This window comes from Engystomops pustulosus, chromosome 10, assembly GCF_040894005.1.
Source record: "Engystomops pustulosus chromosome 10, aEngPut4.maternal, whole genome shotgun sequence".
Taxonomy (NCBI): Eukaryota; Metazoa; Chordata; class Amphibia; order Anura; family Leptodactylidae; genus Engystomops; species Engystomops pustulosus.
Window position 1 is genome coordinate 15,393,781 of NC_092420.1, and position 23,662 is coordinate 15,417,442.

The following is a 23,662-nucleotide window of genomic DNA, read 5'->3' on the forward strand; positions in this document are numbered from 1 at the left end:
GTTGGCAGAGGATGGACCGGTGGCATGAATGACCAAACCATCACATTCACTATTGTCTCCACCCGAAAATCGGCTTAGATTATACTGCAAACCTCCGGTTCCGATCCAAAGCCGTTCTAAACACCAGTCTTAATAAATTCCTCCCTCTGTATTGAAAGTTCTTGAATCCACATACAGCAAATTTTATAGGAGCAATCGATTTGATGTGTTACATGACTAACTTTCCAGTTGGGAAAATGTGTCCCTCATCCAATATGGCAGCTTTAAAAATGGCGGCCATGTTCTGTACATAGCCTAAAAGATAGGCCCCCTCACCTTGTCCTGGGACTTTTGCCTCACCCTGTATGTAGATATTTACACCTTGAAGAGGTGATACGATGCCCTATGGATGCACTATATGGTGTCATGCCGGGTGTCTGTGGTTCCATAATAATGCACTGAAGGGATCTGTACCCCACAGCTCAGGGTACCAGCTTTTCGAGGCCATAGTTTTTATTGTAACGAGCTCTAGTAACATAGTTTGTGTAGTAGCGGGCTCCAGTGACGCAAATATATTGACGTGTTATAAATAATTCAATATACATGGATTGGCTTCTACTCAAATTAATGTCAATTACCAGAATAATTCCTGCTCATAACAAAGTCTGTTTTCTATTCCAGGGATTAAAACATCAAATTTTATTTGTCATAAACCCGGCTTAATCATTCCGTAATTATGTGAACAGCGAGTGATAAAGTGTTAGATGTGTGTTTTCATTTAGTAAACATCAATCAATATATCTGATGACAAAACTAGTCGGGTGTGTAATAGACGCCGCGTGCGCTCTCTCACTGGCGGATGTGAAGACGCCGATTATCAGGCATCAGAATATGATGTATCGCCGTCTATGGAGGTTTCCAATCTATGGATCTCTGGATATTATAAAACTACTAGTCCCAGCATTCCATACCGGCTACCTGAGTACCTGAGTCTCAGAGCTTAGGGACAGGGAAGGGAAAAATTTTTTAAAAATTATAAAACGAGGACCTTTTTATTAAAAATATGTAAATGACAAATTCTAGGACAAGTGAAACAACATTGGTTTGAATTGAATGTTCTGATAAATTTTATTAAATCTTCTGCTAAGGAAAGTAGAAGAGAGCGACAGTTGAGATATAATACATACCCAGGGGTGGGATGCCATTTCCGGAGTCCCCAGCTGGGGGACCCACATGAACATTGGGCTCATGGGGACTTGGTAGCATCCCAATACTGTATGGGCAACCCCTGATCTACAGTATTTGGCTGCTGATGGGTAAAAGTGCCACTGTATATACCTTCCCAATGAATGTGGAATTGACAAAGGACATCTACAAGAGAAGTGGCCTTGGGCCTTGGCACTTGGGCAGTGCCAGGCAGGACCCTTCGCTAGGGTTGCCAACTCAATTACTCAGAATTGCTGAGGTGATAAAATGGGGGACCAGTTAATCTGGTCCTCCAAAAAATACCAAAAAAATGTTTCGAACCAACCAACGATCACGTAGCCTAGACCACAATGACTTTCAGTCATCAAAATTGTGGACCCTTGTAGGGTCGACAATTATCTCAACAGCCTCATGTTGTCCAAGACTTGACCAAATGTTCATATATTGTTGATGGGGAATAAGAAGACATCTGCTGACAAAAACCTCTGGTGGTAGAGTAGGGTCATGGATTGACCTTACATAGAAAAGGGGTTTTCAAGCTCCAACATATCAATTGCCTATTGATAGGATAGGTCATTATTGTAGTTGTTGAGGGACACCCAGGAGCCGCCTATCTGATAGTACTGATTCTATACAATGGATGAAACCAAAATAGACAGTTGCATCCACTTACTCTAGGCTTACTCTAGGTTCATCTCCCATTCAAGTGTATGTTAGCCAAGCCTACAAGACTTCTTTGGTTCCAGTGTGTACCTGTGTGGCTATGAGTTGGTTGGCCGGTTAGGGATACGCCATAATGTAGGTAATGTAGAGACTTTGCATGGCCAGCTTACATACCATTCTGCATCCATTGTCAATCTCATCCTCATCTAGAGAAGTGGGAGGGCCCTGGGGTACAAAATCCCCAACTACCAATCAAATCCCGGAATTGATTCCAGTAGTAAAGGAGGAGCATGTTAACTTTGTGGGAAGTAGTGACCAGAACGCTCATCGACTTACACAACTGCTTGCCCAGGGGCCAATTTGATGACAATGAAGATATTTGGTTACTATCATTACTCCTTGGTTTATACAGAAAAATGGATTTGTACGACAATACACAGTGGACGTGCGTGACCAGGTGCATAGAGGAACACTCGCTTTTGAGGAGTCAATTTTGTAAAATTTGCATACAGCATTCGCAGAAATGAAAGCTGACAAACGTGACCAAAGGCAAATTTGGCAAATTGTAGCAGGTGGTTCAGTTCCAGGCTTCCTCGAGTCTTGTGCCATGTAACATCACGTGTATTGTTGGATGCCAGTCTTGTATCTGTTCCCTTTTATGCTGTATGTTTTATTAACCAATCTATCCAAAATACAAGGTACCCATAATAGGATCACATCGGAAGGTAATAGCGACCTGGAAGGTGCAGCTTGTTCGTAACACAACTTGCCAGGAAGCAGCGAGACTTTGGAGAGCGCAGGCGGATTTTGGACAAGAGGCAAAGTCTAGAATAATGGAAATGTAATTTTTACTCTTACACACTAAGGAATGTAATTTGTGGAGGTCCTATTGTATAAAGATCCCTATATTTTAATGTTCCCCCAAAAAACTGCACCATTAAAGGGAACAGTTGAAAACCCGGGTTTTGGCACTGAAGCTATTGTTAAATATCAGCCACAGACATCTGTGTAGTCAAAATGTTTACTTGTAAGTAGCAGCAGGACTGTGAATTATGCCTTTATGTTCCTGAATTGTACATTCTATAAGTACACCACAGGTGTGTCCTCACATTGCTGTGATATCTGCAATGTTACATATGATCCCTCAAAAGCTGTATAAGAACTGTAGAGCAGTTCTATGATTGATATAATATATATACACTCACCGGCCACTTTATTAGGTACACCTGTCCAACTGCTCGTTAACACTTAATTTCTAATCAGCCAATCACATGGCGGCAACTCAGTGCATTTAGGCATGTAGACATGGTCAAGACAATCTCCTGCAGTTCAAACCGAGCATCAGTATGGGGAAGAAAGGTGATTTGATGCCTTTGAACGTGGCATGGTTGTTGGTGCCAGAAGGGCTGGTCTGAGTATTTCAGAAACTGCTCATCTACTGGGATTTTCACGCACAACCATCTCTAGGGTTTACAGAGAATGGTCCGAAAAAGAAAAAACATCCAGTGAGCGACAGTTCTGTGGGCGGAAATGCCTTGTTGATGCCAGAGGTCAGAGGAGAATGGGCAGACTGGTTCGAGCTGATAGAAAGGCAACAGTGACTCAAATCGCCACCCATTACAACCAAGGTAGGCAGAAGAGCATCTCTGAACGCACAGTACGTCGAACTTTGAGGCAGATGGGCTACAGCAGCAGAAGACCACACCGGGTGCAACTCCTTTCAGCTAAGAACAGGAAACTGAGGCTACAATTTGCACAAGCTCATCGAAATTGGACAGTAGAAGATTGGAAAAACGTTGCCTGGTCTGATGAGTCTCGATTTCTGCTGCGACATTCGGATGGTAGGGTCAGAATTTGGCGTCAACAACATGAAAGCATGGATCCATCCTGCCTTGTATCAACGGTTCAGGCTGGTGGTGGTGGTGTCATGGTGTGGGGAATATTTTCTTGGCAATCTTTGGGCCCCTTGGTACCAATTGAGCATCGTTGCAACGCCACAGCCTACCTGAGTATTGTTGCTGACCATGTCCATCCCTTTATGAGCACAATGTACCCTGTAACATCTGATGGCTACTTTCAGCAGGATAATGGGCCATGTCATAAAGCTGGAATCATCTCAGACTGGTTTCTTGAACATGACAATGAGTTCACTGGACACAAATGGCCTCCACAGTCACCAGATCTCAATCCAATAGAGCGTCTTTGGGATGTGGTGGAACGGGAGATTCGCATCATGGATGTGCAGCCGACAAATCTGTGGCAACTGTGTGATGCCATCATGTCAATATGGACCAAAATCTCTGAGGAGCTTCCAGCACCTTGTTGAATCTATGCCACGAAGAATTGAGGCAGTTCTGAAGGCAAAAGGGGGTCCAACCCGTTACTAGCATGGTGTACCTAATAAAGTGGCCGGTGAGTGTATAATCCTGGTTGATTTTAGGAGCTTAGAAGTACTAATGAGTGGACATTCGGGTACTTGCTATCATTGAAGGATCAGGTCCCTGAACCTGGACTTCATCCAGAAGTTCAGCACACCCCTGTTAGTAACACATTCTAGGACCATTGGTCACCACAAGGGTAACACCCGCGATCGGGGGTGAGCATTTGGGTTCAATACTCAGAACCAAACCCAAAGAGAACTTTCAGGTTCCAGTTCAGCCAAAGTTGGCCAAACCTGAACGGGTCCACTCATCCTTACTTAGGAGCTCCATTCTTACTGTTTATACATGTATCTTGATAACACAGTAAACCAGACATACATGCACTCCTCCTTATTCCAATCCTAGCCAGAAAAAATTCTTATAATTAGCAGGCCAGAGCACCGGGACAAGATGTCCAGGGCTCTGGGCTGCTAATTATGCATGCCCTTGCACCTCCCTCTCCCATGTTGGCAGAGAGAGGTGATGTCACCTCTCATGCTCCCAGCATGTAAGAAGGAGGTGAGGGAGCGTGCATAATTAGCAGCCCGGAGTCCCGGACATCTTGTCCCTTGCTCCGGCCTGCTAATTATAAGTCTTTTTTCTTGACGGTTTTGTTGTTTGTTACTCTAAATGGTTTCTAAACTTAGCTTCCAATGAAAAGAATAGGAGCTTGTCTGCAGTAACTTGCTCTGACCACTTTAACTCTGAAACCACCAAATAAAATCAAACAAAATAATGTTTATTAGGACTTTTACTTTTAAAGGAATAAGCAAGTGCAAAACAGTGGGATTTACTGCGGACAGCACCGGTTATACAAATCCTGCCGACATCTTATTTACACCAGTGTTAATACAAAGATCCCGATAGCCGTGGACGCATGGCCGTCCACCCTGGTTGGGGGGGGGGTATCGTGCCTTTACGCCGTTTCCTTCTCTGTTGAACTTCCTATAAAAAAATACTTTGTTGGAAGATGGCGGGAGCAACCGATTGAATAGAAATGTGGACATAATCAAAGCTGGCATGCTATAATCACACATGGGTAAAAAGCTTCCGGAACACAATAGAAAAAAATAACAGATTCCATCATCAACATGTTTAACCGGAATTGAGGGAAGATCTTGATTCCGTGTTAGATGTCGAAGATTCTCCAAGAGCTGGATGAGAAGTCTGACCCTTTTCTAACCAGTTCAAACCTATAGATATAAACATGGTGGTAGTCCTAGTATAGAAAGGGGTCCTAAGCGTCTTAAAGGTGCGTCCTTCATCTATATACACACGTGATTCTCGGATACAAATCCATAATTCCACGTCCCATAAAATATTCATGTGTTTCCAGTTCCATTCTTGGCCATAGTCAACGTGTAGCGGAACTTTTTTGCAGTTTCTTTTCTCCTCATGGATTATTTTATTTCACATAGTGAAACCACTGAGAGTTTTTCATCAAAAAGTCAAAGTGCAAGTAAAATATCCATTTGGCTTGTAAATCCTTAGGGTATTTTTTTTATTTTGAAGGAATTTAATAGTTTTGTATATGGCGTCCTCTTTCATCAGCGGGTGGAGGTGGCGATGACAGGGAAACAAATCTTAGGATCTTGGATGAATCTGAAAACAACAAGAGAAAATATTCAGGAAAAATCAACTACTAATTTCAAACATATTTCGTGATCACACAATATTCACATTGAATCATGAAAGGAATATAAGTTCTCCTATTAGTCAAATTAATCAATTATGCTCTTTCAGAACCAATTTCTTTCTTGCTTGTGTTTCTTTCTACTTTTTCTCTTTCTTTCCATATTTCTCTTTTTTCACCTTACATCAGTCCTTATTCCTTCTTTGCTTACCTTCTTTCTCTCCTTCCTTTCTTCTTTGTTATTCTCCTTTCTTTCCTCCCTATCTTCTCTTCTTGTTTCCATCTTTTCTCCCTTCCCTCAGCCCTTGTTTCCTTCCTTTGCCTTTTTTCCTTTCTCCCTCCTTTCCTTCCTCTTCCCCTTCCTTTCTTCTTTCATCTCTCCCCCTCCCTTCCTTCCTTTCTTCTCACTTATTTTCTTTTCAGTGCTTCAGTTTTTATAACTATTAGCCTCTCTTCCTTCTCTCATTTCTTCCTTTCTTTCTTCTTTTCCTTTTTTATTCCTTCCTCCTTCTTCTCTATTTACTTTCCTTCCTCCCTCCCTCTCTCCATTCCTTCCTTCTTTCCTTCCTTCCTTCTATGTTCTACCTTCATTCCTTATTTCTCTCCTTCCTTTCTTCTCTGTTATTCTCCTTCCCTATATTCTTTTTCTTCTTTATTTGTTTCCATTGTTTCTCCCTTCCATCAGCTCTTGTTTCCTTTCTTTGCCTTTTTTCTTCCTCCTCCTTTAATTCCTCTGTCCCTTCCTTCCTTCATCTCTGCCCCTCCCTTTCTTCTCACTTCTTTTCTTGCTTCCATCTTTTCAGTCCTTCAGCCCTTCTTTTGTATGTTTTCTTGCCATTTTTTCTCTATTATATTCCCTTTTTTGCTCTCTTCCTACTCTCTTCTTCCTTTCTTTTTTCTTTTGCTTTTTTCTTCCTTCCATCTTCTTCTCTATTTACCTTCCTTCCTCCTCCCTCTCTGTCCATTCCGTTCTTCTTTTCTGCCTTCATTCCTTCTTTATCTCCTTCCTTTCATCCCATTTGAACAATTTATTTCTCTTTCCGTCCTTTGTTTTCCTGCCATCCTCTATTCCTCCTCTATATCTCTATGATTTGTAATTCCCTTTTATTACATGTGTTCTTTTTATTATTCTATCTATCTATCTTTTCGGCTTTCTTTTTATCTCCTATTTTTTAATCTATTTTTCCTCTGTCTCTGTGTGTCTCCTGCTCCATGTAGTAACACGCTGCAATGTAATTACAACATGGCTGTGTCCTCTGTGCTTCTGGCTGGGCACCCGCCTGCAGTATATGGGATGATTGTGGGAGTGCAGTCAATTAATGTCATAGCTCCAGGGCTCTCTGTTCAGATCCCAATAACAAAGGCTAACAAACATGGCCGCTCCTGTCACATCACACTCCAGACACTGTTTACCTTGTAGCTGTTTTCTTCCTAGAGTAGATCTAAGTTATGTACACAGCACACGGTATTAATTATGTATTAATTCAACTGCAGACTGACTTCTGAGCCACACAGTACTTGTATCTATAGTCACGGCAATGTAGTGTCAAGTGAGGGATTTTTACAGCATGTAATGGGCAAAATGAGGGAAATACCACCATTCGATAAATCACAAAAAGTCATCAAGTCTGGCTCATATAGCTTGGACCTCCACTATTTAACACCAATCTGGCTGTGTTGTATGGACCCCCTCCCCCTTTGACAGCATTCTGTCTGTGTAGTCTGGACCTCTCCTCTTACAACAATATGGATCTCCATCCATAACACAGTTCTGGTTGTGTAGTCTGGCCCTCCCTCTATGAAGTCTGGACCTCCCTCTACAAAACCAGGATGTCTGTGTAGTCTGGACCTCCTACTACAACACCAGGATGTCTGTGTAGTCTGCACCTCTGTTTTTACAACTGTATGGCTAGATTGCCTGGATCTCCATCCCATAACACAGGTCTGGTTGTGTAGTCTGGACCTCCCTCCATAAAACCAGGATGTCTGTGTAGTCTGAACCTCCGACTATAACACCAGGATGTCTGTGTAGTCTGAACCTCCTACTACAACACCAGGATGTCTGTGTAGTCTGCACCTCTCCTTTTACAACTGTATGGCTACATATCCTGGATCTCCATCCATAACACAGATCTGGTTTTGTAGTCTGGACCTCCCTCTATAAAACCAGGATGTCTGTGTAGTCTGGACCTCCTACTATAACACCAAGATGTCTGTGTAGTCGGCACCTCCTACTACAACACTGTATGGCTGTGTAGCCTGGACCGCCCTCTATAAAACCAGGATGTCAGTGTAGTCTGGACCTCCCACTTTTTCAACAGTCCAGCTGTGTAGTCTGCAGCCCCACTGTAACAGCAGTCTCAATTTGTAACCCGGACTTCCCAGTCTGGTTGGTAGTCTGGTGTTCTGCCTAAACCAACAGTCTTGTTTTGTAGTCTGGACCGCCCCCAGTCTGGTTGTGTAGTCTTAGTATCACCGCTTATAGAACCTTTCTATTCAGGTAACATAAGTAGCATTTATTCTAAAGCTGCTTACAAACAAAACTAAAACAAATACATGCCTAGGGTGAGCTGGCAAGATCGTCAAATATTAGATGAAAACTAAGAATTATGGGAAATATTCAGAACAGAGATGAGAATGATGACAATAACGGCAATGGTCAGGCTTGTTTTCAGTGACAACAATGACTATACCTACTAGGTTTCAGGGCCTCAGATGCCATCTTGCCTTGCATGAAGGTGGTCATGTGTGACCCTGAAACTTAAAAACAAAACAAAAAAGTGAACCCTCTGGAAGCAGAAACACACAAGTTACATCTTAAGAGCTAATAGATGTATAATGTAGACAACTTAATGTCAATGGCATTTCACCAACTCCATCTCTTTCCATAAGTTAATAGGTGTGGCTCCACCAAGGGAATTTTCTCTATAGCCTCCAACATGAGTAATGACCACACATTTGATTCTTCAAACCTTTTTTTGGCATATTGTCTACCTAAACCACCAAGACAGGATGCTGATTGGTTTTTCTACTACCATGTGGGTGGTCCTTAGATGTAGCAAAAAGACTGGTTCCACCCAATTCACAGAAGAGAACCAAAAATAAGAACTTTGATCACTCATGAACGTTGGGGGCTGGAGAAAAAAATTTCAACTATCCTAGACCTGGTGGAACGATGTCTATTAAAGGAGGTGAAGGTGGTCTTAGCACTGACAAGACAGTATCAGACTTTTTAGGGACATGTCCTCTGACATGAGGAATGGTAACACCCAGTTGATCATTTATTCATGCATCTACAAGAGTAGTAAAAAAGGGACAGCACAATGTAATAGTCTTAAGTAAGATGGATTTGCCATAGAAGACATGTCCAGTGATCTGACCGATCCTCCTAAAGGAGATGTACCACTGTTGGACAATGATGTCATCTCCTGCACTTTCCATAAATATCTGATAGGTAAGGGTCCTTCTTGTGTCTCACTACTTAGATAGAGAGGTCCCCATAGGAATTGGTCATCAGTAGGGGGCGACCCCAGAATCCCTCCATTTAGCTGTTTTACATTATGGTTTGTGGGTGTAACTACAGTGGTAGCAGCCATAGCAGCTGTTATGGGGCCTCCAATGTCAGAGGGGCCTGGCATCTGTGGTATTAGTGTGTATTGGGTGTGTATATGCTTTATGTGTGTGTATATGCTGTATGTCTGTATATGCTGATGTGTATACGCTATATTATTGTATATGCTGTATATTTCATAGTTTATTTCATAGTTTATACGGTTGAAAAAAGACACTTGTCCATCAAGTTCAACCAAGGAAGGGAAGGGATTGGATGAGGAAGGGATTTAGGGGAAACAATTCTATATAACATAACCATCAATGTTATTTAGGTGTAAAAAGGCATCTAGACCCTTCTTGAAGCTCTCTGCTGTCCCTGCTGTGACCAGCGCATGAGGCAGGCTATTCCACAGATTGACCGTTCTCACAGTAAAGAAGCCCTGTCGCCTCCGGTGATTAAACCTTGATTTCTCCAAACGGAGACAGTGCCCCCTCGTCTTTTGATTTGATTTAATCTGAAACAACTTACCACCATATTTTTTGTATGGACCATTCATATATTTATATAAATTAATCATGTCCCCTCGTAGTCGTCTCTTTTCCAGACTAAATAAATTTAGTTGTTTTAATCTTTCCTCATAACCGAGACCCTCCATACCCCTTATCAGTTTTGTGGCTCTACGTTGAACCCTCTCCAGCTCCAGGGCATCCTTTTTATGGACCGGTGCCCAGAACTGGACAGCATATTCCAGGTGATGTGTATATGCTATATGTGTGTTTGTGTGTTCTGTTTATACTGTATGTGTGTATATGTGCTGTATGTATGTATGTGCTGTTGTGTATATGCTATATATGTGTTTTTGTGGTGTGGTTATACTGTATGTGTGTGCATATGCTGTATGTCTCTATATGCTGATGTGTATATGCTATATGTATGTATATGCTGTATATGCTGATGTGTATATGCTATATGTGTGTATATGCTGATGTGTATATGCTATATGTGTGTTTGTGGGGTGTGTTTATACTGTATGTGTATGTATTTGCTGTGTATCTGTATATGTTGATATATATGTGTGTGTATATGCTGCATGGGTGTCTAAGGCAGTATGTATTGTAGGTATGTATTGTATATATGCTGTGTGTATGCCATATGTATGTTTATGCTGCTTATGTGCATATGGTGTGTGTATATGCTATCTGTATATAAGTATATTAATGTGTGTATATATGTATTTCAATGTGTGTAATTGTTACCCACATGTGTGAGTGTAGAAATATGTATATTTTTTAAGGGAGAAGGGGGACCCCATTAAGAAGCTTGCTATGGGACCCTGCATCTCCTAGATAAGCCCCTGTTAGGATGGAGCTGAAAACACCTCTCTGATTGAAGTGAATGTGAGCTACAGATGCAGTGAGCCAGAATGACCACTACACATCAGGTGGAGCTGTCTGCCCCTGACTTCATTTATAATGTAAATTGGCTTATTGGGGAGGGGGATGTTTGGAGCAAGGTGTCGCAGACCCACTATTCCCTTATTGACCAACTCCGCTGGGGAGGAGTAGTCTAAGGGGGTCAGATCGGGAGACCTTGGTGGCCATTCAACTGGCCCACGATGACCAATATTCCAAATACTTTAAACCTGGAAAACCCCTTTATGACAAATTGCAATATTTTTTTGCCCAAAGATAGATCTGTTATCATGAGCGCACACATACATGAGGCTGTAAGTGACTGTACATGACACTAATGATACTTACTCTAGTGGTCTTTATCTTATTGCCAGTCGCACACATCCATCCTGAGTTATCTGGCAGAGTCTTACATTCTTCCCCCTCTAAACACGGCTCCATCTCGCACCACCACTTCCCGATAACTATTGAAGCTGTAAAAAAACACACAAAAAATATCCAATGTAAAACTATCGTAAAATTCTCATAAAGTAATTCCATTGCTAAAAGAAGACCCGTCACCTCTTCCGAATATTTGCGTCATATAATAGCCTCTTCAACACAGATTCTGACGCAGTTGAAATTTTTTGTCCAGCCCCCACCTTTCCCGAGCAATCACTGCTTTTTAGTTCAGCACTCCATATGGTTTCTGGGAAGTGGGTGGTGCCAGACTACTTGCTCTAGCCCAGGACCGCCCACCTGCAGTATTAACAAATTGGATGCTAAAATTTATAGCACTCATTACTCTGGAATGATCAGGGCTAGGGAAACATTTCCTGCTGCACCAGAATCAGTGGATCGTCACTTCTTAAGGGTTGCAAGGAGTTGAAGTCAATGAAAATTGTGAATACTCCACCTTAAAGGGATCATCTGGTTTATAAAACTTTGTAATGCCTATTATTCTCTGTTATGGTTTTACAGGGAAACAGAACATTTGTGATGCTTCTCCACCCAGATTTATTGGTGTGATCACTCTACAAAGAGCTTATTGTTGGTAAACCTTTTTGTCCAATAGGGATTGCCTCTAGTGGACAACCTATTTAAGACAACCTGTCATGCAAATAACCCACCCAAAATAAAGGCATCATTAAAAACTATGATAAAGTATTGACATTACTCATAAATGGTTCCTTTCCTTGGCTGCAATATTACAAAAAATAGGTTTGTATACATATATGCAACTCACCTGATGTGAGTCCAATCAAACTAAGTGAGTCCTGCATAATAAATTTTATGTGCATTGACCTGCCTTCTTGTTCCTGATTGACAGGCTATGGTATTCTGTGTGTGGAGAGCCCTGTTACATCATTGAGCACCTAAAGTCATGTGACCAGAATGACATAATGAAAGATCCTGTTACATCTGCAAAGTCTAACCCATGTATGTATCTAATCACATGAAATCGCAGCATGCCTCCGTGGAGGATAAGAAGAAGTATAAATCCATGAAGCGTGGGAAGAATTAGTCCATTGAGGCATTCTGTGATTTCATGTGATCAGATACATACATGGTGTACAGTTTGCTGATGTTAGGAGGGTAAAGGACCCGTGATGATGTCGCTCTGGTCACATGACATGCTGAGAAGAGGCATGGGACATGGGTAGGAGTAGTCTAAGGGGGTCAGATTGGGAGACCTTAGTGGCCATTCAGCCTGAAGTCACCACTAGAGGGAACTAATAAGCCTCCTGTAGACTGTGTATCTATCGAACCCTAGGGGTTGGTGGTGGCAGAATTTAATCAGCACAGAATTTTGCAGGATCACTACACTTTACCAGGGTAGATAAGTATGGGTGACCCTATTAAAGACTTGTACAAACCCTGACAAAGTTTTGTAATAGTGGCCAACCCCTTTAAGACAACACTTCCTTGGAAAAATATACAAATATACATCTCTAAAAATCTGATAACTGAAAAATGACTCATGATTTCACTGTAAGAGTCAAGTTCTTATATCACATTGTGAGCTTATGCAATTCTACTATAATTCACTGACATGTAGTAGGAACAGGTATTATACATAAGACATAACCCTATGTATAACAAGGCTGTTATTAAAGGTAACATTCTGGGTTCCAAACACATCATCACCCATAGAGCAAAGGGTTAACTCCACGTGATCACTCCAGTGAAGAAGTTCATTTACAAGGTATGTTGCTACACGCTCAGAGACCTCCAGTCTAAATTTGGTGGCGGAGGCACAAAGAGGAGAAAATCGCCAACGGCGAATCAGCCAGGTGTCAAACCCGAGCAGCCACCGTCACAGCCCAGCTGTGCCGCTCTTACTTGCCATACAAAAGAAATAAAAAATTGAATAGTTCGTATTCATGAGCAATCAATGCTTGTAATCAGTGTACTAATGAGTCAGATGGGTGGTCCTAAGATAAAGTGGACTGCCTAAGACCTCCCACCTGCCAATAGAGACCCAAATTAATAGTTGACCAAAACTCATGACACTGATTGCTTGGGAATGGTGGGGACTAGAGAAAAAAATTGCATATCGAATCAGTCAAGACATCAATTAAAGGATGCGATTAGTTAAAGATGGTTGAGGAGGGAAAGTTCCCCTTTAAGACTCCAAAAATTCTAATTCTTAAATAAATATTAAATGAAAAGAAATCTCTCTTGAACATCGCCTAAATTTATGTAGCTACTTTGATTTTTATCTTTTGCACAAAGGGATTCTCTCTTTTAACGACCTTTCTTTTAGGACCCTCCCACATTTTTAGTGCCCTCCCATGAGGAGCTAAGATGCATGGAGGTGCTTATAATTGATCATATAGCTTCAATAGTAAACCAAAACATGTATTGATATGAGGAATGATCATGAGGTAACATCAGCGTCATCCTCTGTCTCTGTTCAGATCTCTGAGCTCTGGCCTAATCACTATTTAGGTCGGGGGTCTGAGATCACATAAGACTCCTGCCTACCCTTCCTAGGGTGCTGGGTATAGAGTTTTCTTCTTAGTTTGCTTCATATCTTGCTTGGGACTCTGCTCATTATTTTCCTTGTATCCTGACCTTTGGCTTTTGTTCAGACTATTCTGCTGTCTTGTGATTGTGTACTGCATTTGCTCTCTTTGTTGTGATCGGGTTCTGGTGACTTTTCTTATCTATTTGTACTGTCTTGTTTGTGTGTTCTGCACTTTGGCGCAGGGTGGAATCATCACCCAGTTTCTAACCACTGTCTAGGGTCAGTTGAGTCAGTAGGCAGGGCACGTTGGGGATGTTCATAATTAGGGATCACTGTCTTGTCCTTTTTCCTGTTTTGAGTTCCCCCATTACAGTGATCTTTAAAGGATATGTTTTTTTACTAGAGATAAGATTTGGAGAGAGGGTATATCCTGCAATTATAAAAAGTGACCCTATTATTAAAAAGACCCCCATTACAGCGCTTTCTTTTTTTCATCTAGGATGATGGTTATTTACCTGTCCGTGCCTTGTCTTTTGAGTGAATTCCCTAACCCTATTACTTTTTCTACTCAGGTTCTTCCAAGGTAGAGACCCCTTTCCAAAGGAACCCATTAACAAGATCATGATGAAAGCCCATTGTCAGGATTCGGGATGTGTAGATCCACTGGACCATTGCGGGAGGTGGTACTAGCCGACACCTGGGACGGGAGTCTAAGTGGCACCCGGTCTTCACCAGAGCCGGCCGCAAAGCATCTAGCCCTTCGGTAGCAGTCGAGGTCGAGGTACCTTAACGGAAGACAGTCTTGTGGCCAGGTCCAGGCACAGGGTCAGGGCAGGTGGCAGAGATGCAGGGTCAAGTCCAATCTGGGGTCAGCAACGGGAGGACCAGGCAGATGGGAACGGGAACACAGGCACACGGGACACAGGAACACAGCAACAAGGAGGAACTCTGGTAACACAGGAACACGGAAGGACTCTGGTAACACAGGAACAAGGAGGGACTCTGGTAACACAGGAGTCAGGAGCAGGAACACACTGGAATGCAGGAATACACAGGAACACAGGAATATCGCTGGGGAGCTTTTTCTAAGGCTGTGAGGCACAAAGATCTGGCAGGGGACACAGGAAGGGGCTGGGAATTGAACCGGGAAGGCGACAGTCCAGCGCCAATTATCGGCGCGCTGGCCCTTTAATTCTTTGCAAGACGATGCGGGCTGCAGCGCAGGAGCTGCAGAGACCGTCGCTGGAGCCAGGAGAGGTGAGTTCACCAGGGGGAGAGGCTCACACGGAGGTACACAGGTGCGCCTGCGACATGGGTCACAGGGTCATCCGTGACCCCGTGAGCACAATGATGACTTACCATAACATAAACAGATGGGATCAAATAAAGTATACCTAATAGCCTGATCTTCTCCTGACCTTATAATACTCTAACTACATTATGAGAATCTTCACTTGGTCCATAGCCGGAGTCCTGTGTTTTCATTCTGTTGCAAATCTTCGGCAGATTTAATTTTAGGCAAATAAAAACAAGAGCGTCTAACCCACTTGGCAACGATACAAATTTCTTCACAATGAAAATCCTTGGAGGTTGCACATAACATCTTAAATGATGTGGACACCGTGCTTCTTTGAATTAAAAGCAGATCTGAGGATTCGGCTGCTCTTACTAGGGGCTATTTTTCATTGAATGCGGCATATGAAGAGCGTAAGAATGCCAGAAGTGGAGCTGAAAATATACAATCAGACACTAACAATCACATCAGCCTCATCACATCGCAGTCATTAAGTGGAAGTTTTGGGCAGTAAGAATGTCTATTTTTTTTCTAACGAGGCTTTCCTGTCATTTTAATTACTAGACGACGGAGCTGTGTCGCCTACTTTGCATATGCAAATATCATGCAAAACAGCCGATGCAGAATGAACTTATCCGAAAGAGGGATTTCCTGTCTTCATTAGTTTCACTGCCAAATTCCTAAATCTAATGTATTTTTTAGAGCGTGACCTTTCCACACGTCTGGGAGTCACGGGAAGCCATCAGCAGGATAATGAATAGACATTCATTATGTTCAATGTCCTCAACGAAATCTCACAAACTGCTCTCCATAACCTTTCTAATGTCTGTTGTACTTATCCATTGTCTTGGTGACCCCTTTACACAAATTATTTGGGCTGAAGGCATAACTTCATACCCCTGGGCTGTCGTATTTGGCCCTTTACAAAAATGATGTCCCAGGGGCCCCCCTACGGTTCCTGGGACCGGGTCGACTGTGCCCTCTTCACTCCCCTTATTTGGACTCATAAGGTCCCAGATGACTTTGGGTTTTGGCCAGTCTGGGGTTCTTCTGGGACAGCAGAGCCTAACCTTCATTTTCACAAAGCAAACTTTCCGATAACACATGTGGATGCACCATTGACTTCCACTTATATCAATGGTCAGTTTGTAAGTTTTCCTAAGACACTCTCCCATCAAAAACACCTTTCCTAAATCCACAGGATAGGAGAAGAATGTCAGATCTCTGGGCATCAGAGATCTTCTGCAATCAGGGGAGCAAAGACCGAAGACCCCTGAATCCAAAGAGAATGACCCCCCAGATATTGGCAGCTCCTTAGAAGAAAATGGGGCACCAGTCATGCATGTGAAGGGACTATCAGTGCCCTATTCTCCAAATTCTTCCGACTTCTGTGGATGAGGATCAGTGTCTTGAAATGGATTAGTGGTGCGCAAGTATTACTCCATCAAGTGAAATGGTCTTGGAGGTTGTTTTCTTGTCCACACTTTTTATAAAGGGTCGTGAGCCAATTGTCGACTTCTCCCCCCATTGTGGTTTCTCTCAAGAGGGGACCCATCCCATAGCAAAATGGATTATCCAGTAATTGGTTGGGGGTATAGTGTTGACGCCCCCAGTGATCCTGTGGATTATGAGGATACCCCTTTAAACATAGAAATTCTTTGACAGATTTTTTGACTTTTCTTTATGTATTTTATCTATGGGACTAAGGGAAATCCAACTGAAGCCAATTTGTACTTTGTTGATAAATTCTTCCACATGAGTTTATCCAATGACCTTGGGGACTTCTCAGAAGCTTTTTGTTCTGGTATCTCTACACATGAAACACTCGTTCTACAGTGCAAACAGTTTTATCTGCTTTTCACCAACAGGTAGGGGGTCCGCATGAAGTCATCATTTGATGAGAAATTGATTTATCCCCCATCCTCCTTAAGGAGCGCTTTGTGAAGTTTATGACCCAGAAGTAATTGATTCATTTAAGTTACAGTTTATTTTCTCTCCAGGACCTTCTGCCGTCCCCTCCATCACGATATTCATAAAAACAAGCAAACAAACAGAAAGTTACGGGAAAAAACGTAGCATATAACGTCTTGTATCACCAACATGGCTTCCGAAAACGCCGGAAGAGCTCAACATCTTTATTTGGAGCTAAGGTTTTACTACCGTTAAGAATTATACCTTGTTCTTGTCAAAGTTTCATAAGTCTTTTACCTGCAGACGTAACCTTTTGGCTTGCATTGCCCCAAGGTTAGACGCCCTTGCCAAGTACCTCACCATTAGGGCTCAAGCCAAGATATGGTGGAATAAAAAAACAAGACCATTAGATCCATTCATAAACCTACAGCACTGGTTCAAGACCAAAAAAACCATAATTGGCTCATTTTAGGAGACAATAATCCCATATGGGAAGGTCTCTCAAGGAAGATATCCAGACTCCTTGACCATCCTGGGTCAACAAGGTCCATTGTCTCTCTGTTCCTACAGTAAAGAGTTGTAGGGTGTACCCTAGATCCTGTTAGCCTTCAAATTAGGGGGAATGGGATGTATCTCTGGGGTGCACTATTGAGTTAGAACCTGGGCTCATCAGAGGATCTTCTGGTACTCTCTTCGGTAGAGATAAGTGGATCCTTAGTTTTAGTTTGTGTTCGGCGTTCGGGTTTGACCCATGTGGCCCAGAATTATTGCTGGACTGGTGGCTGAACAGCCAATCCGGCAAATGGACGTCCCTTGCTACTAGCCATGGCCATGATTGCCCCCCTATGACATTGGGGGTCATTTACTAAGGGCCCGATTCGCGTTTTCCCAACGTGTTACCCGAATATTTCCGATTTGCGTCGATTTCCCCTGAATTGCCCCGGCATGCACACGACGGAAATCAGGAGGCGTAGCCGAACGAAAACCCAACGGATTCGGAACAGCTGCCGCATTTAAAAAAAAAATGTGTTGCGGAGCTTGCACTTACCTTCAATCAGCCCGGCTCGGTGTATTCCAGTGCGTTCCAGGGAACTTCAGCGCAGCAGCCACCTGGTGGACATCGGAGGAACTGCCTTAATAAATCCCGGCCGGACCCAAATCCAACGCAGAGAACGCGCCGCTGGATCGCGAATGGACCGGGTAAGGAAATCTGCCCCAATATGACATGATTGCCCCCCTATGACATTATGTCATGATTGCCCCCCTATGACATTAAGCTTTTCCTTTCCCATGAGGTCGAAGAAATTTTATCATTTTTCCATTCTTTGACCATGGAGGGACATTGGGGCACATTTACTTACCTGTCCCTTGCACGATCCCTCGATCCGTAATGTCCGGCGATAATGAACTCTACCGCAATTCACTTAGATCGTTTCCTGAATGTGTCGCTTCCCCGATCAGGTCCACCGGAGTTCACCATCTTCCTCCCGGTGTATGTAAGTGCGTGGCTTGTGACACAATTTTGAAGTTAAATCCTGCGGTTTGTCCGAATCCATCAAATCGTACAACAAACCGCCCCCCGATTTGTGTCACGTGTAAGCCAACACGATTGCAACACAATCCGATTGCGTGCAACGTAATCCCCTTTTAAATGTGGCGCAAATCGGAAAACGTTGGAATATCCGATGTTTGTGCGCTCCGCGGACCCTTAGTAAATGAGCCCCATTGTGTCCCACTTTTTCACATTCTCTATCATATAAATACACTGATCTCTACTTCCGAGGTCGATGGGAAGATTTTACAAAAAAACATAACATGGGTTAAAGTTTTCGGATATTTTAAGGCGATTCCTATTCCATTATTTTGGTATTAATTTGATTCAGGAAGTTGCAGCCAATCAGCAGAATTATTTCTGTTAAATTACAGACAATTAAGATATAAAAATGAAAAGCGAGGGGCTGCCCCTCTGGTGACCCCCAAGACCTGGCCGTACAGTCTCGGCCATATGAGGGATAATGAGGGGTGATTTCAGGCCAGTGGGGACTCTAGAAAAGCGAAATTAAAAGTTCAGTGGATAATCTCTGCTCCCTGTCCACCCAGCTTTCCATAAAATGAATCCGAACATTGTCTCATTAAGTTATAGATCAGGTTCTGTATGCAGAATCCCGTTAGCGATGATATCCGATGTCAGGACTAATGAGAATCTGGAACTCGAGCGATTCTGCTAGATGAAAGTTTCCGAGGAGAGAGGTAAAAGGCTACAAGACTCGCTGACTAACAAGCACCTACCGAAAGAAGCTCAAAGGGAAGGCTGAAAATAACCGTTTTATGGTGTAAACTGCAAAACATCAAGAAGGGAAGAAATACCTGGAACTGGAGGAAACACGACTCACAGCCGGACGCAAAGCATAGCCGGACGCCTGCCCCTGACATCCAGGACTATTGTAACATCTGTGTGTGTGCGAAACATTTATTCTTTACATTTATTCCAAAATGTTTAAAAAGATTTGCATAATGTATTCCCTGTTATACATCTAGTGACCTAGATAGATATTAGATAGATAGATAGATAGATATTAGATAGATAGATAGATAGATAGATATGAGATAGATAGATAGATAGATATGAGATAGATAGATAGATAGATAGATAGATAGATAGATAAATAGATAGCTATGAGATAGGTAGATATGAGATAGATAGATATGAGATAGATAGATAGATAGATAGATAGATAGATAGATATATGAGATAGATAGATAGATAGATATGAGATAGATAGATAGATAGATAGATAGATAGATAGATAGATAGATAGATAGATATGAGATAGATAGATAGATAGATAGATAGATATATGAGATAGATAGATAGATGATAGATAGATAGATAGATAGATAGATAGATAGATAGATAGATATGAGATAGATAGATAGATAGATATGAGATAGATAGATAGATAGATAGATAGATAGATAAATAGATAGCTATGAGATAGGTAGATATGAGATAGATAGATATGAGATAGATAGATAGATAGATAGATAGATAGATAGATAGATAGATATATGAGATAGATAGATAGATAGATATGAGATAGATAGATAGATAGATAGATATGAGATAGATAGATAGATAGATAGATAGATATATGAGATAGATAGATAGATGATAGATAGATAGATAGATAGATAGATAGATAGATAGATAGATAGATAGATGCTTGATGGATAGATGATTGATAGATAGATATGAGATAGATATCAGATCAGTAGATAGAAGATATATAGATAAATAGATAGACAAAAAGCTAGATAGATAAATGGACAAATTATAGGAGATAGATGACTAGACGGATAGATGATAAGTATCTGCATCTGGGCTTTCAACCAGGGGATATTAAATACAGGGAGAAATACATCCTCTGCCCACAAAAGTCTACATGCAGGGGGCCCTTTAGGACAGGGGGCCCTGAGCAAATGCCCAGTGCGCCGTCCCGTAACGCCGGCCCTGGTGACATGTGAAGGGGTGTATGGAAATAGGTTTTGTGATGCGGTTACGGCATGTGTTTGGGATAAAATCCCCTGTAACTACGATGTGGGGATATGACATGCTGCACACATATAGAACATCCTTTGAACTATCGAACACATTCCGCTGCTAATTAACTCATTTTCAGCTTAGGTTATCACATGGAAACTTGACTACAGAAGTTCTTAATTCCTTCCAGATATCAGCGAGGCTTCCTTGAAGGATAATGCGCAGCTTCATTTGATTTTTATTAATAAGCAAGTTTGGAGTCGGCTAATTTGCAATAGTTTAGATATCTGCAGGCATCGTGTCTCATTTAGTCGGAGCTTTGCATGAGAAAGTCTGACACGTTCTCCCAATGCTCTCACTAATTAACTCCTTCACCCCTGACATTGCTTGGGAAGGATTCGCACAGGAAACTTTGGATACGACCCCGCGTTTTGTCAAGCTTTTAAGATGTCACAGATCCCGTATAATAGAGCCGGCTTTTATCACAGGGGGGAAGAAGTCATCAGGCTCAGGGGCAGGCAGAAACCGTTCAATGGCTTTTGTAGATGAACTTTTTGAAGTAGTCAAATGTTTGAAGGGTATTTCACATCAAGGAGGGACAACAATAAAGAAAAGCTTTTGAAAAGACGACTTATGGTTTCCAAAACTGTAACATAATGCACAATAAAAGAAGCTATTTTGAGTCGTGTTGATGCAGAAAAAGTTGCGTACAAAGAAAACCTCAAAATTATTTGTTAAAAAACAAAAATTACCCATATACAATGGAGAGATGTAGACTGAACCCACACATTTCAGCTGACCTGCTCGATGTATTATATAAATTGAGTTGATAATGGGGGAGGGGTTGGACCAATATGTGTAGGTGCCACCAATCAAGTTTTGTAATGGTTCCCCCCCCTACTGTAAAACCACATGTAAATTCCTAAAAAATAACTTTCTTTCAGTAGTAGCTTTCTGCTGACAGGTTCTTTTCTAGAACTTAGGATTTCTTAGTTCTGTGAGTCAGGAGTATCCACACAGCAGCGGACCCAAGGAAGCAACAAGACCCTGAAAGGTAATCACTTTTATCAAAAACAGTACAAATTGTACTATGTGCAGTTACCTGTGTAGTGTGCAGGGGGCGCCAGATTCAGGATTTCTGATGCACGTTCTTCATGAATCTGGCGCCCCCTGCAGTGCCCCAACAGAGTGCACCAGCTTTTTATTGGTGTGCCTTTAACATGGGGCGTGCAACACATTTCTGTCGGACTTTGCATGATAAATATGGCGCATGATCCGACTGAGCACCGGAACGCCCCCCTTTTAAGCGCAGGAATTTGTTTTGCGTGAAGAATAGTACAGCCGCGCCTATGACACATTAGTGTCGCAGCTGCGCTATAACTGACGCAACACAAAATTTTTGCACTGAAAGGGGCGTTCCGGTGCGCAGATCATGCGCCACATTTATCATGCAGTGTCCGGCAGAATTGTGTTGCACGTCCCATGTTAAAGGTGCACCAAATAAAGTGGTGCACTCTGTCAGAGCACTGCAAGGGGCGCGAGAAATCCTGAATCTGGCGCCCCCTGCACACTACACGGGACACTGCACGTAGTACAGACTGCACTGTTTTTGATAAAAGCGGACACTTTGTGAAAACAATTTGCAATGAAAACAACGTCAAACAAAAAACTGGCGCAGGAACTTTAATAAATGAGCAAACTGGGGAGAGGGTAAAATGATCTGCCATATAATTATGGAAGATTCTTTGGCAACCAAATTATATCAATCCCTCCAACGAGTCAACACGGTAACCTCCTTCAGGTACTAAAGGTCTCAACATTGACACTTGACATGAACAACAAAGGAACGAACTATCTCTAACAGGAAAAGCTGGGAATTTTGGAATGTTGTCATGAGGTTTCCACTTGTCAACCACTGATGCATCGAAAAGATGTTTCTCCCATAGAGGGATGGCCGTCAATATCCAGACTGACAATCGCGGCTTCCACAGACTCTATTATTTAGCATCTGTCAGACAATAACATGGCGCTGGGGGTAAACACTGGTAAATGGTGTGACAATTAATATGCGCACAATCTGTAAGCAGCCTAATGATGAGGATGAATCATTGTGTCGCCGCATCCCTCGCAATTGTTCCGAGTATTGATACACGGCGATGAATTTCTAGTTTTCCGGAATAATATTACTGTTGTTGTTGCTGATTGATTTGCCAGTTTATTAATCTGCATCATGGAGGTTCTGAGCGCATTTAAAGGGGTTGACCAATTTTTTTTTTTACATTTTGTCCCAAATGCTGTTTATTATCAAATTGTAATGTTACCTACCTTGTTTGTATCCCCCATGATCCAATGTTGTAAACCTAGTGATGTTGTGGTGTGTGCGATCACTGCAGCCAACCGATTGCTATATGGTAGATCTACGCTTTTCTTGGGTACAGTGGTCATTGGCCACTGCACGCCAACCGACATTTGGATATGGAACATTGAATATTCAAGGGAAAAACCTAAGGGCTCATTTAGTGAGGGTCGAATCACGCTTTTTCGACGGGTTTCCAGGATATTTCCAATCTGCGCCGATTTGCCCCGGGATTTTGGCGTACGCGATCGGATTGTGGCACCGGATTTCACGCGACAGAAATTGGGGGGGCCGTGGCCGTCAGAAAACTCGACGGATTCAGAAAAACTGCGGAATTTAAAAAAAAATTATGTTGCAAGATCAGCCCCCACATACTCCGGAACCCAGCAGGTGAACTCCGGCGGACCTCGGCGCAGCAGCACCACCTAGTGGATAACGGGTGCATGACCTTAGAGAATCCCGGCAAGCTCCGAATCAGCGTCGGACAACGCGCCGCGGGATCGCGAATGGACCTGGTAAGTAAATGTGCTCCATAGTATTTAAGTGAATTTGGGTCAAACTTGCTAAAAACCCTTTGGTTCATTTTTGGGGAAACTTGACCATTGGATGGATTTTCAGGACTTAAAAGGATTCTCCAGAGATTTAAAAACAAGGATGTTTTCTTCCAAAAACAGCGCCACCCCTGACCATGGGTAGTGTGTGGTACTGCAACTAAGCTCCATTCATTTCTATACAGCTGAGCTG

The 23,662-nt window shown here is 42.4% G+C and overlaps 1 protein-coding gene across 3 annotated transcripts in view; it reads right to left on the reverse strand.

Annotated features, from left to right (window-relative positions):
• Window positions 1-4,986: 4,986 nt before the first annotated feature.
• TAFA1 (TAFA chemokine like family member 1) overlaps window positions 4,987-23,662 on the reverse strand; it is a 257,480-nt gene continuing 238,804 nt past the window's right edge. Inside the window, exons 5-7 of one of the 3 annotated variants that reach the window (XM_072127066.1) lie at window positions 11,215-11,339; window positions 8,595-8,661; window positions 4,987-5,870 (exon numbers count right to left, since the gene is read on the reverse strand). In XM_072127066.1, coding sequence (XP_071983167.1) covers window positions 8,644-8,661; window positions 11,215-11,339 — 143 coding nt within the window. In that variant the 3' untranslated portion in view covers window positions 4,987-5,870; window positions 8,595-8,643. The remainder of the gene's footprint in view (window positions 5,871-8,594; window positions 8,662-11,214; window positions 11,340-23,662) is intronic. The other 2 variants (XM_072127065.1, XM_072127067.1) reach the window with 2 other exon arrangements.